This window comes from Synchiropus splendidus, chromosome 9 (assembly GCF_027744825.2).
Source record: "Synchiropus splendidus isolate RoL2022-P1 chromosome 9, RoL_Sspl_1.0, whole genome shotgun sequence".
NCBI classification, from domain to species: Eukaryota; Metazoa; Chordata; class Actinopteri; order Syngnathiformes; family Callionymidae; genus Synchiropus; species Synchiropus splendidus.
This window is the reverse complement of record NC_071342.1, coordinates 11,154,624-11,172,181: the sequence shown is the minus strand read 5'-3', so window position 1 is coordinate 11,172,181 and position 17,558 is coordinate 11,154,624. Positions and strand designations below refer to the sequence as shown.

The window sequence follows — 17,558 nt, the reverse complement described above, 5'->3', positions numbered from 1 at the left end:
GACAGGCTCTTGTTGATGCTGTTTTCAGGATTGTTATTTACAAACGTGGGTATCAGCTTCTCGTGGCACTGCCACCTACAGTTTTGGAATGTCATGGCAGCAGACATGCATTAGGCATGAATGCAATGTTATGTAAACAGAAACATGCACTTGGGATTCTTTTTTGAAAACGGAGAGGGTGAAATGTCTGTTTCAGAAAATAGGTGGCGACATCTAAAGATAGCATGAAACAGATCTGAATTGCACTAATGCTGCTGCTGCTGCCTACTGCTCAGTGAAGAGTATTTTACAGTACATCTGACATATTTCACTTGTTTTATTTTATAATTATTGGTAGCGAACACCAAATAGAACACTAGTAATGAAGTAGTAATAATAATAACTAGTGCTAATAACAATAATGATACTGTTTTTCTTTTAAATTCTTAGCAATAAACAAGTTATGTTCTCTTCTGAACAAAATATCTGAAGGATGTGTGTGAAGAGAAAGGAACTACTTCCTTGAAGCTGAATGTATTTGTCTGAGGTTCATTGTAGACATTCAGAAGCTTGTAGGAATATGCACATTATCAGAAACATGAGTTATTTCAACTTTTCTCCTTCAAAATAAATGCATCAATCTAATCTAATAACAAAGCTGTGACTTGCCATCTGGTGCCCAATAAATCAGTACGTGTGTTTTCATCAACATGGTCACCTGTTCTCTTTTTTGTTCACCTTTTAACAGCTTTATTTTACATTCAAATGCAAATGCGTGGTTAAAAACACCACAATAAAAAGCTGTTAAATTAGTTCTGACTAGTTCAGTGTTTAGGACAAAGTGAAGACAAAGTTTAAAAGTTTAAAAAAAAAGTGAAATAAAAATGATTCTCAGAAATATTGGTGCTAATGTCTTCTGATTTAGAAAAGGCTCCGTTATAGCGCAAACATGTGTCTGAGACAGTGGTGGTAGCAGGTTTATACTGCACATGGTTTTGAATCCATCCATCAGACAGAAACGCTACACAAGAAACCTTCTGACTGTTGATTTGTGACGGTGTTTCAGAGTAAGCAGAAGAGAACACGGGGACCCCCAGATCGAGGAGCTGAATATCGGCGAGGCCTCTGAACCAGAAGGACGTGGAACTGGTCAGTGTAAAAGCCCGTTCACACGTTCGGCCGTCAGAGGGCGACAGAGGTCCGCTGCAGATTCTGCAGCTCCATCAGCAGACTCGTTCCACACAATGAAGTCCGACTGTTAAAACATGATGATCATATTTTCGGGTAATTGACCTGACTGTTGTTAACTCAAGCGTTGCACCGTCACTCTGCGTGTGCAGGAGCGGTGGCGACAGATTTCGACGGTGACGGGCGCCTGGAGCTGCTGGTGTCTCACGGAGAAAGTGCAGCGCAGCCGCTCTCCGTCTACAAAGTCAACCAGGTGTGTGACAGGCATCAGGATGGATCCCATAAACCCGGGTCTGACTCTGGTCTGTCTCTCAGGGCGCCACCAACTCCTGGCTGCGTGTCATCCCTCGCACCAGGTTCGGAGCTTTCGCCAGAGGGGCCAAGGTGGTGGTGTACACCAAGAGAAGTGGACCGCACACGCGGATCATTGACGGAGGCTCCGGATACCTGTGTGAGATGGAACCTGTGGCGCACTTTGGCCTCGGTGAGTGGGACACAGCAAAACATCCAGCCGACAGGTGGTTAGTCTGCCCGTCTTTGGGCCTTTAAATCCACTGGATCTCCTCCAACTCCCTGGTGACGCCAAGCAGAGGAGGCAGAAGATGAAGGAATGTTCTCGCAGTGAAACTGAGACGTGAGCAGGTGACAAGGGATTGAGAAATGTACTGAAAAATACACCAACACTGTGGCGCACTCTGCTTTGGCTTCAGCCTTTGTGATTCCTGTGGAAGAAAGGAGTCTTTTCACACAGACCATGCACTTGGACGTGACTCGAGAGTGACCTCATTTCCTCCCTCAGTTCATGACAAGTATGTGACTGGTGGCTTTTCTGTCCTGAGCCTCTCAATAAAGCTGAGCTTGTCATCGCAGCCTTTCACCCCGGCTGCACTGTCTAAAGCAAGGGTGGGCAGTTACATTTCCAAAAGTGCCACACTTTAAACTGCGATTGTTGAGGGGGCCCATGGTGCCAAAAGAAAGAAGGCCATGACTACGAAACATGAAGGGGAAAATAAAAGTATATATACTCTTAAATAACAAAGACAAAATGGACTTAAAAGGGTTAAATGTTAGTCATATACTAAGTGTAAGTGTGCCATGAAACCTATAAAAATGCTTCATTTTATTTCAATATAAATCATAACAGAGCAATGGACCAAATTATTAGAAAAGGCAATTATTTGAAAATATATTTTCAACTTTCTTTCAATGTATTTTGTGGAAATAATAGCAAAAATGGCAAATAGAAAGAAGAAAAAAGGGGAATCGTCTGTGTTATATTTACAGTTGAACCAGTCATGCCTGAGTACAGTACAAAAGAATTGGGAGAAAAACATGACTTCAGATCAGTTATAGTTTTAGACTGACCTTATGTGGGCCGCAAAAATAGAGACAAGCGGCTGTGTGTGGCCCCTGAGACGCACTTTGCGCAGGTCTGGTCTAAAGGGATGGCAAGGTGTGAGGGACAGAGCTGCTCCTCTCAGGCAGGGATCAAGGCTGCAGTGAGAGGGCAGCGGCAGAGTGTCTACAGTGAAAGTGTCTCATCGTGAAGACATGCTGGGACTGAATCTGTTGACGTCAGGAATGCCAGTTTCATTCAGATTTAAGGGGCTCACGGGCCTCACTTGGTCTGATTGAAATGGGTAATGACCACACCAGGAGCCTAATGCCGCTGCCATAACACTTCATTATCCTAGACAGTTGATAATGTTGTTTACAGCTCACTGCTGGGTCATTAGCAAAAGATCGACTCCATATTATGAGCTAAAAACAACAACAACTTCTTCCTCTTTCACCAGCGACTGCACAGCGAAAAAGTCTATGCCTCTGAGTAGAAGCTCAGGTTCTCATTGGGAGTGGAAGGAGTATGGGGCAAAGCAGCATGGGCTTGGCTCTCACTTCCTCTCTGGCCGGGGAATGTCTTGTTGAGGATGTGCAGAGGATGAGGTGGGAATGACTTGTATATGTTTGAAACAGGCAAAGACATGGCCACCAACGTAGAGGTGTACTGGCCGGATGGGCGCTCGGTGGCTCGGCCGCTGGAGCCCTCGGAAATAAACTCCGTGCTGGAGATCCATTACCCCAGAGATGAAGAGGAGGTCACCACTCCTGTGGAGATCGAGGTACCAGACCAGCGCCGCGTTGTTGCGCGTCCCAGGAATGTCCTTTAACGCCCTTCATTCTGTCTTGCAGTGCGGTCACGGGTTTGCCCTGAACGAATATGGCCGCTGCACAGGTTGGTAGTTGCTTGATCCTGAATGTGTCCTCGGGTCCCCTTACCTGTGTCCCCACACCGTCTGTAGATAAGGATGAGTGTACCCAGTTCCCCTCTGTGTGCCCCCCTGACCGCCCCATCTGCACCAACACCTACGGCAGCTTCAAGTGTCGCGCCAAGCGGAGATGCAACCAGGGCTTCGAGCCCAACGACGACGGCTCGGCCTGTGTGGGTAAGCGAAGGGTCTGAAGGGTGACGGGTCCTCTGTCCTCTGTCCAGTCCGTCTGTCTCTGTCTCGCCTCACCCGCAGTTCGGCTTCGCCGTCTCTCATGATGCCGACGGTCAGCTGTGGCCTTTATCTGAACCATGTCCTCTCTTGCTCTGGTTTCTGTCTCGCTGCAGCCCAGGTTGCCTACTTTGGTGGAGCACATTCCTCTGGAGAACACAGACAATCCCGCCTCCCCTTCTGGCTGATATCCATCTCCACGCTTATCTCCCCTCATCTCCAGCGCGGAGCTCTGTAGCCCTCCTCCCCCAGCCGTCTCCTGCTCCCTGCACTACTGTACAGACTCTCCAGGGCACCTCCCTGCTCATGTTTTCATCTCACTCAGCGTGATGGATCTGTGGTACCAGTCATGTCCAGTAGACCCCCCCACCCCCTTCCTCTCCCCTCGCTGCTGCTGCTGCTGTGTGTCACCTCTGGTCTCCCGGCCCCTTCTGAACACTAAGAGACTCACAGGGCGCATGATGCTGGGAGAGATGAGGAGCAGAACTGTGTGACGTCCTCACATCATCACCTGGCACTTATCTCACTGAACTGAAGCCAAGTCAATAAGCGGAGCGGCTCACATCGACCCACCTCACACATCCATCAGAGACTCGCTGAGGTCACATCTGCACTTCCACCGAGCTGCGACGTAAATCCTCGCCGCTCTCTTTCTCACCGCGGAGGGACGTGGAGAAGGAGCAGGTCTTTAGCTTTCATCAGCGCGAGCGAATGACTGCACCCAGGGAGGTGTGGAGGAGCATATGAGCAGCCATCTGTCTCCGAGTTTTGGAGAGGTTTCACTACGTTTTCCATTGGATTCTTTCTTCATATGTAGAGTGTGACGACGCACACAAAGCACCAAAGTTGTGAGGACGATGCGGCGGCATTGCCGATCTGGGACCCCAAAAAAAGTACTGCATGTGTGTTTCAAGAAACTTTTCCTTCAAATTCAAATAGAATGCAGCAAAAAAAGAAGAGAGAAATGACACTGACACTGGAGGTGTGTTCGGGGGGGAACCGGGGATGAAAAGCTTATTGGACACAGGGTCGGTGCAAGAGTGAGGGAAGAGATGATGCTTGTGTGAGTTCAAGATTTGAAATGATATTTATTTATTTATATGTATAATAAGAAAATAGATCAAAGTACACAAATTTAAAAGCAAAAACAATCAGAGCACAAAGCAACATGCAAACTAAATCCAGTCCCAGATACAGGAAATAGCCACAGATGACGAATGAATGTGTGTTGAGTGAGGCGGCGTGTCAAAGGTCAGGCCCGTGGCCTGCATCCCACCCTCGCTATTATCATGTGAGGTAACGCCTTAGAGACTAATTCATTTCCCCATAATGAACTGCAACAGCTGACTAACTTAATTCAAGCTAAATTGTTTTGGGCCCTCCAACATGTTGTCAACCCGCCATCTGACGCATCTTTCTCTCCGAGTCACCGAGCATACGCCCTTTATTGGCTCAATGTGGAAGCCACAAAGACTTGAACATTTTTACACCTCGACAGAAAGCGGACGGACAACAGCCACAGACCGCTCCATCCCCTCTGCTCACGGCTCGACTGTCGAAAGGTATCTGATGTGTTCGCTTGCCACGACGCAAGTTCAAGGAAGAAAGACAGAGTCGTTTATAAAATGTTCCTATGAAATAAAATAAATGAACGTGACCTTTTCAGCATGACAGCAAATGATTCCTCTGTCTGCTGTGGGACGTTTTGGTGTTTTTGTCGACTTGAAGTTCAACCCGGGAGTGGAACTTCTGCAGCTACAGACTCGCTCAGAGGTCCGTGGCGTCACTTACAGAATTAGCAAGATGGAATGCCTTACACAGTGGAACATGAACGATCCATATCAGAGTCATTTAGTTTTAGTTTTTAGATTTTCATGCGTCACCAGGACTAGGCATGTTGATGTAACCCACTGAGAGGATTATGGGATAGATGATGCTGCGCACAGTGCAAACACATCAGGCTCACACTGGACACAGGACCGGTCATTTAGAAAACATGGAAATTCAATCACCAACTGGCCTCTATGTTTCTGATATTGTGAGAAGAGTCCAGTCCGGTCTCCAGCTGACCCACGGAAGGCCCTCAGTGGGTGCAGGTTTTTGACACCTCTGGATGGAACACTCTGACAGGGGGATTTCTCTGGACCTCATACTTGTTTTGGAGAACCCCTCATGACGTGGGTCAAACGTCAGTCCACCGAGTCGTCTCCTGAGATGAGAAGTTCACATGCGAGCAGAATGTTTTAACCTTCAACATAATGAAGGTCCTGCCTTTTTCCAGAGCCTGGCGTCACTCACAGCTCCTCTGGAGCATAAGGTTGCTCCGCGGGTTGTCAATCGCGGAATAAACATTTCAAACGATCAATAGAGGTCAATCGGAGTTTTTCCTGTTCCTGGCTTCTCAAGTAAAAACGCAACATGCTCGGAGGAGGGAGGCAGGAATGTCTGAGAACCAAAACAAAACGGCAGAATGTTTTGGTTACAGACACTTGGCGGGAGGTTGATATCAGAAGTGAGGAGGAAGAAAGGAGGTCTGTTTGGGAGTGTGAGAGCGACCTTTCGCTACAGGTGCTTTGCGCCTCTGATGTCTTTGAAATATCACTTCTTTCTGTGATCTTAAAGGTTCCAGACCCAGGCGCTTAACTTAATGAGCAGGCCATGATGGATCAACTGGACAAGCTTTGCACGCGCTCTGTCATCACGCTGCATCAACTTCTCATTCCCACACATCATATGGCAGTCGCTGGAACAAAACGTCTCCTCCTGCACCTTCGCACCACGAGTGAGGGTTTGCATTCGCCTGCAACCCTCACATGCCCTCCATCATCGCTGAGATAGGCACCAGCTACAGCCCCAGGAGGGGAGTCCACTGTACTGAAGAATGACCTCAACAACAGACTGGATCGACATGTATTGTGGTAACTGGATCATCCTCCATGCTCCACCTTGTTTCATACACCAGGCTTCAAACATACCGCTGACACCTTAACACCTATTAACACAATTCATGTCTGACTATCATGTCAACTGTACACACTTAAACATCATCTCGCAAAAAAAGTCGTATAAAAATATTGTTCCTTTACACTCATCACTTGATTTGTCTTCACAAAAATAACACGTCACATTTTTACTTCTTTTTAAATCAATGTTACAGGATATAAATGTCCAATTGAAATATACAAGGATGATCTTCTGTACACTTGTGGGTGGTGTTCAGTCTGTCAGCCCCAGGTTGGATCTCCAGGTCACAGGGAGGAAACATGAGCGGAAGAGGAGGCTGAACACAAACACAACTGATCTGCCGGTTAATGGTTCGATTCGGGGGGAAAAAAATCTGGCTACAGTAGTCTGCGTCTGGATCTGTGGATCAGTCGACTCTAAAGTGACCCAGCAGTGAGAACTTTCCCGGCCAATGCTGATGGATGAAGGTGAACTGAATCGACAGAAACGTTTGATTTTCCCTCAGTGTGTGTTTGTGTCCGCCCCTGTTCTTGAGACGGCGCGACGCACTGGAAGTGTTAGAACCTGGTGCTCTCATGTTTCAGCATGCGGATGTTGGTGAGTGTCCCGCTGCCCCTGTGCTGGTACCCGTAAGCCTGGCGCTGATCCTCCAGTCACCGAGTGCTGTGACCTGCAGAGGACGTGCTGGTGCTCGGGCTGGAGCTGCCCGAACCTCGGTCCTCGAACACGCTGATCTCCAGCTGAGATGGTCAATGCTCAGGAGAAAAGCCAACACACTCTTTCTCTAGTTCTGGGCCTTTCCCACAACTGTCCATCCATTCGTTTCTCTCTCCATCCATTCTTTCAAACACTCGCTGATCCACGTAACCTTCCATTCATGTCACCACCATCCTCCATGGAGAAAACAGTTCACTCTACTTCCTGTCTGTGGTTCTCACTGTCCACTATTCATGCACCCGTCTGTTCCTCTCTCCGTCCATCCTTCCATCGGCTTCCTGTGTGTTGGAACCCTCCAGTCCTCACAATCCTCCCTCAATTGTGATGGGAACAAGAACATGAAGTGAAGCCTCCTTCACTTATTCCCCTCCGTAGCTCCTATTGCCTGAGGGTATTGACCTTATATATATATTCTATATTTATTCACTGTTTACTTGTTTAATTTCAGAACCTTTTTTTGGTACTTTCATGCTAGAATATCTTATCCTTCTATGTTATTCACTTCATATCCTCTATTCTCTCAACATACAACACCGTCTGAGGGCAGTAATGGGTGGCCCTCTGGGGGCCACATAAGTGATAGGTTTTGGTCTCCTGTTCTCCTGGACAGAGGGACTTACCTTGTACAAGGGTGGTCCCACAATAACCCTGTGTCCTCTCAAACATGTGGGGTGTACCTGAGTTTGGGGGTGTGTCAGTCCAAGAGTGGGTGTTTAGGTGTGCGGCTGGTGACCCTTCCATTCATCCACCTAACCAACTCAGACTGTCTCTCTGTCTTGTCATCCATTCATCGCATCCCATCTCAACCATTCAGTCCAAGCTGGTGGCTCTCAGATGGGTGAGATGCTGACCCCCACTCTCCACGCAGTGTTGAAGGATACGACTCTCATCCCTCGCTCGATGGGGTCCGTGAGCAGGAGGCCTCGAGGCGCGTAGATCCTCTCGTTCTGCTCCTGGATGTAGCCGCTGATTTTCTTTAGCACCTGGCAACAGAAGAAGTTTCACTTTTTTTTCACATTTGCATCCAAGTGGAAGTGACAAAATGAGGGCACGTCTTCCGGGACTGAACCCTAATTTCCACTGTGGATGGAGACAGGATGAGAAATGGAAGGAACTGGCTTGCAGTGGCAGACTTTCCAAAATCCCCGCGTGTCGTCGTTATTTCCCCTCGAACGTGGTCATCCAAACTCCAGCTAATTTCATTATGCTTTGATTACAGGAGTTATTTTAGGATGCAGCTCCAAACCGCTTGTGTCAGGCGAAGCTAAGCAAATCAGATTACAGACATGAGGATTTTCTCTTCTTCAGGCTTTCCATTTGGCCGCTTCTGCTCCTAATTCCTGAGATGGCTCTCTCAGGAGGAATGTTCTGCCTCGGTTCACTGGCGGGAAAAGTGCGAGCTGGACGGTGTATGTACTGTTCTGCTGAACAAGCTCAAGTTTAAGAAACAAACAAAAGTCTGGTGATAGAATTGCCACCGACATGTTTAGTCTAAATGACATCAGGTGTGCAGCTACATCACTATCTCACCAGGAGGGTGCCTGTATTGCCGGTCACCCACCATCTCTATCTGTCTCTACTCGGGCTACAACGATTAGTTGATGTCATCGATGACGTAGACAATAAAATTTCGTCAAAATCTGTACGATGATGCGTCGTGTTGCTGTTGGTGTGAACACACACAGGATGGTCATCGAGAACTGGCTCTTATCGAGAAGCAGTGAGAAATTATCACATTCTCTGGAATCATTAAGATATATTATTAAGATATTTATCTTCCTTTAATTGGTTCCAGACAGAGGTGGGACTCCAACTGGCCACCGTCGCGGCACGCCCCAGGCTCCGTGCCCCAGGCTCTGCGCCACCACCTCCGACTGACTGCCAAGCGGGAGGCGACATGTCGCCATGTTCAAAAGCGTGGCTTCGTTTTGTTTGCCAAGATAACACGTCCTAAGGATGAGCAAAACCCTTCGACACCATGGTAGAATGACGAAAGAGTGTTCCGTGTTTGGTCTGTGACGCCACTCACCCTCGAGCTAACATCTAGCATGATAGTTAGCACGGAGCTAACTTGTTGTAAGTTGTAGATGACAATAACAATAACCAGAACTGAACTAGGGAGCTACACTGAACACATCGTTTTAGATTATGATTCAAATAAGACCTTTTGATGTGGTTGTTGATCAGATACTTTATATGAGATACATATTTGAATATTGATAATTTTAAATTCTTCTCAAGGACCAATAAAGACCTCCATTTGAAAGAATTGGAGCTCTATGTCAACTGTTTTATGCTTCAAGCTTCACAGGGTAAGTACATGTTCCTGGATTATGTGCCATGATTTTAATACAGTGGTGCCACAGTTTTCGAAGTTTTCTCGGAATTCGAACGTCTCAGAATTCCAACAAAAATTTCAAGATTTTTTTGCTTTGGATTTCAAACGAAAATCCAGAACTTGAACGCCCCCGAAAAAAGCGAGTCTGGGACAGAGCGTGACTAGGTTTATGACTTTGTCACAGCCAAACTGCACAGAAGCTCACATTCAGAGCTGGACACGCACCGGGCACCTCTTCACTTCTGGAGAGACGTCACTCACTCGGCAACCCCTCCCACATGCAGCGGCCACACACATAGAGGAACAGCGCACCTGCAGCAGACACTCTACATTCACTCCTACAAAAGACTATTTTAAGGCTTGGAACGCATGATTTCTTTTTCCATTCATTGTAATGGGAAAAATCGATTCAGATTTTGAACAAATCGCTTCTCGAACGGCCGTCTGGAATGGATTGTGGTCGAGAACCAAGGTACCACTGTATACTTGTTTAATAATGCATAGTGTCGTAGTATCACGGTGAAATGATTTAAGCAACTGAAATTCAAAGGTAAACAAGATTAGTCGACTAACAGAAAAAATAATGAATAGATTAGCGGACAGCGAAAGTCATCCTTAGTTGCAGCCCCAGTCTCTGCCCTGCAGACCCACACACTGTGCCTCACCATGGTGAAACTCAGTCTCCTCAGATCCGGCCCACAGGTGTCCACTCATCTGTTCTGACAGGTTGGGAGCAATCAAGGCCTTTTCACATGGGCATGAGCAAGTATGGCCGCTCCAGTGAACGTGAAGCCACATGGAGGCTCGGTGGCGTGTGTGGCCTCCTAACCAGCGCACCTGAGGAACACCTCCACTTGGGTGGGAGTCTGTGATTGCCATCAGTCCGAACCTCTCTCAGCCACGGTGGAGTCGAACAAGAACATAAACAGCTCTTCTGTAAGTCTCTTATCATCTCACCCAGCAGCTGACAGGCAGATGAAAGTGCATCCTGCATGACTTGAACACAAAAACACGCACGTCATGAGAGGAAATGCTCGGGACCACTGGAATAAAAGTTACGGGTGAAGTAGATCTGCACAGCAGCGCCTGCAGGAGCCACTGCTTCTTTGCCTTTATTTAAAGGAAGCAGACGTGGCACAAGCACAATTGGACTAATCAAACTGGCTCTCTGCTCTCACGCTCAATTTCACCGGCCAATAAGGAGGCAAGCAGCCGTGGAGAAGATTCTCTTCTAATCTCCCGTCGGTCTCATGCCGAGCCTTGTCCAGCAGCACACTGAAGCTGTTCCAAAGCAAGCTGGTGTCATTGTGCTGAAATGAAGCTGATATATACACAGCCACTGCTTGTGGCTGCTCCTGAGAGTGAGGGGAAGTGAAATCTACTGGTTCTAACCTCAGGGTGTCAGCGCTGCCGTTCTTTTCAAGTGAAACACAGACCAGATGTAACACAGACAAATGTTTTTCTATGCTATAAACTGCCAGATATTTACCTAGCATTCGACGACACTAGTATTGGCCACATTTTACTGATCCTGTTAGTTTCCGATTAGGGACCTATTATGGTCTAGGCATGTTGAAGGGAACAATGTTCTGGCCACACCATGTGAAAACTCCTTCATGAAAAGGATCATGGTATTGATCAGATCTGGCCCACCCGCGGCTTCCGAGCCACATGCAGCTCTATCCCCAGAAACTGGCAGCTGTTTTGGTCAAGTTGCTGTTGAGATGGTTGTTTATACAGGAAATAAGATGAAAAAGTAAGAGCTATTCCGGCGAAATGTCAAAATATTGTTCACAGACTTTGACTTGCGTTTAACTTTGAAACATAAACAATAAACCTCACGTTCAATGCGCATGTGAGTCGCGGTCCTCAGACTTGGAGCGTCATCAGATCCACGATCAACACGATTTACATGACTTAGTTCCACGCTTCACTTTGCTCTTTGCTAAACTAAAGGTATGGCATGTGTTTCACCTGTTATTCATTGTTGATTGTTTTGAAGTCTGTCTAATTCAGTGGAGTGAAGATGAGACGCCCCAGTCTTCAGCGTTGCTCACACACAGTAAAATAAATGCCGCACACATTTCTATCTATATATAGATATTTCTGATATTTCGAGGCGGATCGTATTTTAAAAATACATGCACAATAGACATACGCCGGTGACACACAGGGATGTGCTTTAACCGCTGTACTGCCGCTAAGTCACGTGACCCGCTGTTCAGGTGAGTCTTACAGCCTCACATGTTTGTAGGATGTTGCTCTTTTCAGCAACACAGTAAAACCATGTGGCTCTTAGCCTCTGACTGGTCGGCCACCCCTGATGTTGATGATGGAGCGTGTCCCGTAAACGGCACCACATATGAACTTCATTGAGCAAATTTGAAATCGTTTTGGTTGTGGTTCCGCCGTTCCACTAACTTATACGTTGAAATGCAGTTTTTTTTAACGGCCAGTAGTTGTTTAAGCTGCAATAAATGTCTCTGTGTTTGACAATTCTGATCAGCTGAAACTGGCACGACTCAGTCCTGGACTTAGAATTTAACTTGAGTGACAGTAGCTTTGAAAAGACTTTAGTTGGATGCACAGCTACAATACTAGAATGTGGCATTTGATTACTGAAGAATAAAGAGCATTGGTTTGGTCTTAAATTGTTCTGGTTTCTTAATCCTACCTTTTCTATTCCATTTAATCTTTTCTATCTAGTCTAATTCATTTTTATTTTCTGATATCAGGCTTGATGTAATATGACACATAGAATTGCTTTTTCCACTTAATTATTGTTGGTGTGTCGGGATATAGAACCAAGTGTTGAAACTTATTCCCCACGTCTGCCCCATATGGCCCACGACATAATTCCATATGGCTTATTATCAATGGCCTGTAAAGTGCCACTCATGTGGGCATCACGACTGCCTTCAGCTGTCACAGGCAGATGTACAAGGTCCAATCTTGGTCCCTTTCTGGGGCAGTCATTTCAAGCATGCGGCTATAAAGCCAGCCAGGAGCTCATTGTCCCTTTTTCTCCACGTTTTTAGTGTCATGTACAACCCTCACCTTCTCGTAGCGGGTCTCCATGCAGAGGAAGACCAGGTAGGCCGTGGCACACGCCAGACATCCCTCCATGTACGACTGGCCTCCGATCTTTTCAGCCTCCACGTAAAAGGAGTTCAGCGTCTTCACCGTCTCCTCCAGCAAAGTCTGCTCGATCTACTTGCATGGACAAACACAGAACCAGATGGAGGTGTGAACGCTCGCGTGCCCCTTTAAAGCAGCCTCAGCACTAGAAGGCTCTCTGGCACAACCCTGACAGCGAACCGTTCAAGAGCCTGCCAAACTACCAGCTGCTTCCTGTTCAACTCAAACAGGCTCCGCAATTTGTCAAACAATTTAGAAATAGCCCTTGTTAACACGTTATGAAAAGAGGAAGAATTAGTCACGATGGCGGCTGCCAACGGTCTGAGCATCTGACAAAACTAATTTACTGTGAAGTCATGCTGGATGGGGGGCCCGAGGACCGTCTGCTCGAGGGCCCGGGGCTCAAAATCACACAATGACATGAACACTAAACACAATGACTTCATACACAAACAAGAAGCCAATCTGTTTGCGAAGCCTATGTGGGATATAAAGTCAGCTCACAAGATTGAACTGGACTTGAGCTGTCACACTAAACCATCAACGGTTCCTAACTAATCCTGGCACTTCCGAATGTCCTTCAGTAACACAGATCAATTGTTTTAGTTTGTTTGGACGCCAGAGAATGGAGGTCGTGTGACTTGCGGCTTCAGCTCAAAATGGGAAATGATGTGCTTATATTTTTCCTGGCAAATTTGACCTTCATGTCACAAGGAACCTTTGACACCAGACCACAGATACTGGAATCACAGGGGCTGCCATAGTGAGGAAATAAACATGGAGAAATGGGAATAAACAAAAGAGTTAAACAAGAGAGAGAGAGAAATAAACTGAACATATGAATAAGAGCGTGTGTTCCAACTATACTGTACGTGCTACGCTAACCTCTGGGTCCCAACAGATGATGTACCACTGGACCACCAAGACATCTCAGGTCCATTGTGAGACATGGAAAACAAGACTTTTCTTGGATGCTCAAAAAAAGCCGATGGGTGGGAGCGAGACACCAACAAGTATTTGGAAACTATTTCTAAAAGAACGTCTTACAAGTCGGGTGCCAGCTAGGAATGTGCGTACGCCCCTGATCAGGGACGTTTCAGAAGAACTCCAGTGGCTACTTGTTTACAAGGTGGATGGGATGATGACAATATTGGCCACTAGCTTCAGCTCCTCCACCTGAGTTTGTAGCGTTCGCCATTTGTGTGCGCAGACTCACCCTGTTGTCGAGCTCTGAGGGAAATTTGGTCTGGAAGCGACAGATGGTCCCCTCGCTGTAGTCTCTCTGGATGAAGACCTTGGTGACGAGAGATGCGCTGCGCCTCAGGTCCTGAAGGTTGTGGAACTTAAGGAACAACCGAGAAAAAAAACAGAGAGGTTAAACACCTACTGTGTTGAGAAAGTCGACTCAGATTTGGTTGTGCATTCTGTCCGTTTATTACGCCATAAGTTGGAGGGATTCCACTGAGCACAGTCACACAGGAAAACACCAGTTCCATCACCATTAGCATGTGTTCCTCCCGCGTCCGCTTAACAGGCCCTAAGTGTTGCCAGGTAGTAAAGTCTCTTGGGAAGCAGCGGAAATGGGCCGGTTGGTGAGGAAGAGTCTCCTGCTGATATGATTCTCTCCTCATCAGAGAACAGTAATGAGAGACCAAGTGGGAGTGTGATGTGTGAGACCTGTGCATGGACGAACTGAGGGAATCCCATGAGCTAGACTAATAGTTGAGCTTAATGGTGTGATAGAAATTGAAAAAAGGCAGTAATGTCGAAATGTACCGCGGTCAAATGGTAATTCAATGCTGCTATGTTGGTGGTTCTCTGAGAAGGTGTCCAAACATCAGCATTGTAATGTTATTTTGAGGAGCTTCCCCGCACACACATCAGGAAACAGTCGCCGCTCTTCATCTATTTACTGGGTCTTTACTTACCACCAGAAATAGAAACCAAGCAGCTATTTTTATTTGCTCACAGCCATTTCATGTCACAACCACTCCAGCCTCTGTGGACTTGAGCTTTTAATATCCTCAGACTTCTGTAAAGCCATCACTCGTTTCCCCTTATCAGTGTTCTATAAATGTACGTTCAACTTGTCTTTCTTTATTTCATTTGGCATATTTATTTTCATATTTCCATTCAATTTGGGTTTGTTGGATTTTGTGGATTGAGTTTTTTTTTTTTTTCATCCAAAGCAAAGATCAAGGTTTGTTGATTTTTGCTCAGTGGTCTTAATTGAATTTAAGCTTATGACTAAAAAGACAGGAGGCAGATGTTCATGTGCTGGACCGATAACAGGAGACGCTCCATCATCTCCACGCTGTCTGACTGTCGCCCACTCCTGCTTTACGCTCAGCTTCTGTTTACATTCATTTGCTTATTGGAGTGACATGAAAAAGCGCACTGATGCACACGAGGGAACAATATTTAAATGCACCGTCTTTTCAAAGTTACATTCTGTTATGTTTCACATTAACTTTTGATATTATAAATCTTAAACTATGAAACTTTTTTGACGATCATTTGCATATCGCTAAATAGAATGCACTCAGTCGACCATCCTTACATTCGAGTGTTGCCGTTTATTCTAGCTACTGCCCACACAGTTGTTATTTCCGCAGCACGGGTCTCAATTCATGGCAAGTTTATTTACTCTCAGAGCAGAAACGCAGAGTGACAGCATGTGGAAGAGCTGCCAGTGGGCACGCATCATAAAGGGCACACAATTACAGCACACCCAGTTCTCAGGCTGTTAGGCTTCAACTCACTGTTGGTTTGGCTGGTAGATCTTCCATTTCTCTATTTCTCTTCTATTTCTTATTATCTATTTTGCTTCTCCACATTTTTTTCATCAGTCTTTGTCAAAGATTTTGAGCAATTTAGAGTTTTTAAAAATGGTAATTTTGCTCATTTTGCTGTCGAGAAATACTCCACGCTGCAGTTGTACTACAGAAGCGCTGTATGCATAATTGAATCATTCTGGATATGATTATGCAGCACACTGCTGATGACCTACGCTGTCACTATTTCATATACTTGCGCAGTAAATTAAGAAGTCTCATACAACTGGCAATTCAGATGAAACTACAGAGCTGTCGTGTGTTGAAGTAGGCAGTAATTATTAACCACACTACAACAATTCCGTTTCAATTCGGTCACTAACAAATGACAAATTCGAATGAATCCAATATCATAATCTGTGGTCAAATGTATTAAGAGGACAGTACATTCAGGTCCATCTTTCTGTGGACTCATGAGGATGAACCTTTTTCTCCTGGTGGCACTGATAAAGGTTGACGAGTCAGCAACTTCACCCATCTTTAACCTCCAATGTGCGCCATAGCGTTAATTATTTTTAATGACAAAAACAAAGTTTAAAATGAAGTCCAACAGACTCACATTTTGTTCACTCAAACACCATCTTAATAAGTTCATTTTTTCACTTTTCAAAACACAATGAATCACTATTAAACCATGACACAAACTCATACCGCACATTTGAAAAATAAACAAAGGAACTAAGCTAACAGCTAACTTAATTCAAAATGTTTTTTTCTTTGTTGCCACATGGCAATTGACCTTTTCTTTTGGCCTTTAAGTAATGAAATTGAATAGCAGCAGACTATCACTTGATCACAGACTTTAGCTTTTCACAGACAGTTTGGAATGTAACACCTCACGGTAACTGAGGAACTAAACTATCCAAAAGTTTCAGTTTCAGTTTCAGGTAAAAAAAAACAAAAAAAAAACACGATGAGTGAGGAGTTGTTAAAAAATCGGTGTAGATCGGTTTGGAGAGAAACAGCCTTTACTGTATTATATTATTACATTTTGGGATGGAACAGAATAACATTTTTAAATTACTTTTTAAATTGAACCTGTGTGTAAACATCCCATTTTGAACAACAACTGATTTCAGTTGCTGAGGAAATCAAGTGGTGTATTTTTTTTGACTCAACCCACGCAGCCATTTAAAAGAAACAATATGGGAAGAAAGAAAGAGCATCTGGGATCAAGTTGCCGTCTCCAGCTCACATCAACACACAGTTATCGTGGGCACTTCCCAGTGTGAGCCATCGCATGGATGCAGCCTGAGGTGCTGGTGAAGCCATTGTCATGATAAAGCAAGGCGGCCGTGCCTTCAGCTGCACGCTGACACACCAAGGACAGAGAGACAAGGAAGCTGTTCTGGTCTGATTCGAAACACACCTGCTGTTGAAAATGAAACTGTTGGCACTGAGTAAAAACAGGCTCTATATATAGAGTTCATATGATGATGAGGGACCAAAGCAGCAACGTGGGGTCATTGAAATCGTGAAGGGAAACAGGAGATCGAGTCCCTGTCCATGGTTCTGACTGCTCTCTACTTTTGCCTCTGCAGGTCTGATGCCAACCAGCATGCAGCGGTGCGGCACCACGCTCAAAGCAACATGCGGATAGAACACGCGTGCATGAGTGACACCACGTTTCACAACAGTTATTCGACGTGAAACCTAAAGCGAGTTCAGTCTCCGTCTCAGTGACAGACCACATGCGCCTCCAGAAACCAGCCAGAGAGGGTCACGTCCGCTCCGGCTCAGTGTTTAAGGTCCACTCAATTCCTGAATAACAGCGCAGGACTCACCTCTGTCGCCATGTTGCCGCCAGGAAGACCCGCGCTCAAGACGCTCGTGGACACTGCTCAGGCTGCTGGCGCGAGCGCGAGGAGCACGTGAGCGCCGACTGGGTGGTGCGCACGCGCC

The 17,558-nt window shown here is 46.0% G+C and overlaps 2 protein-coding genes across 3 annotated transcripts in view; one reads left to right on the top strand and one right to left on the bottom strand.

Annotated features, from left to right (window-relative positions):
• crtac1b (cartilage acidic protein 1b) overlaps positions 1 to 5,482 on the top strand; it is a 24,878-nt gene extending 19,396 nt beyond the window's left edge. Inside the window, exons 9-15 of one of the 2 annotated variants that reach the window (XM_053875721.1) lie at positions 1,046 to 1,128; positions 1,320 to 1,420; positions 1,483 to 1,651; positions 3,142 to 3,287; positions 3,358 to 3,400; positions 3,468 to 3,611; positions 3,782 to 5,482. In XM_053875721.1, coding sequence (XP_053731696.1) covers positions 1,046 to 1,128; positions 1,320 to 1,420; positions 1,483 to 1,651; positions 3,142 to 3,287; positions 3,358 to 3,400; positions 3,468 to 3,611; positions 3,782 to 3,903 — 808 coding nt within the window. In that variant the 3' untranslated portion in view covers positions 3,904 to 5,482. The remainder of the gene's footprint in view (positions 1 to 1,045; positions 1,129 to 1,319; positions 1,421 to 1,482; positions 1,652 to 3,141; positions 3,288 to 3,357; positions 3,401 to 3,467; positions 3,612 to 3,781) is intronic. The other variant, XM_053875720.1, reaches the window with a different exon arrangement.
• On the bottom strand, positions 4,772 to 17,558 carry golga7bb (golgin A7 family, member Bb). Its single transcript, XM_053875723.1, has 5 exons — positions 17,441 to 17,558; positions 14,039 to 14,164; positions 12,742 to 12,894; positions 8,228 to 8,329; positions 4,772 to 7,369 (listed from the first exon to the last, which is right to left on the bottom strand). Exons 1-5 carry the CDS (start codon positions 17,450 to 17,452, stop codon positions 7,283 to 7,285), a joined length of 480 nt encoding a protein of 159 aa, XP_053731698.1. The 5' UTR covers positions 17,453 to 17,558; the 3' UTR covers positions 4,772 to 7,282.

Coding starts and splice junctions, on each gene's coding strand:
- golga7bb (XM_053875723.1), bottom strand. Junction 8,330..12,741: donor TGGAGACCCGCTACGAGAAG/GTGAGGGTTGTA, acceptor TTCTGTTGCCAG/GTGCTAAAGAAAATCAGCGG. Junction 7,370..8,227: donor TCGAGCGAGGGATGAGAGTC/GTATCCTTCAAC, acceptor TGACCATCTCAG/CTGGAGATCAGCGTGTTCGA.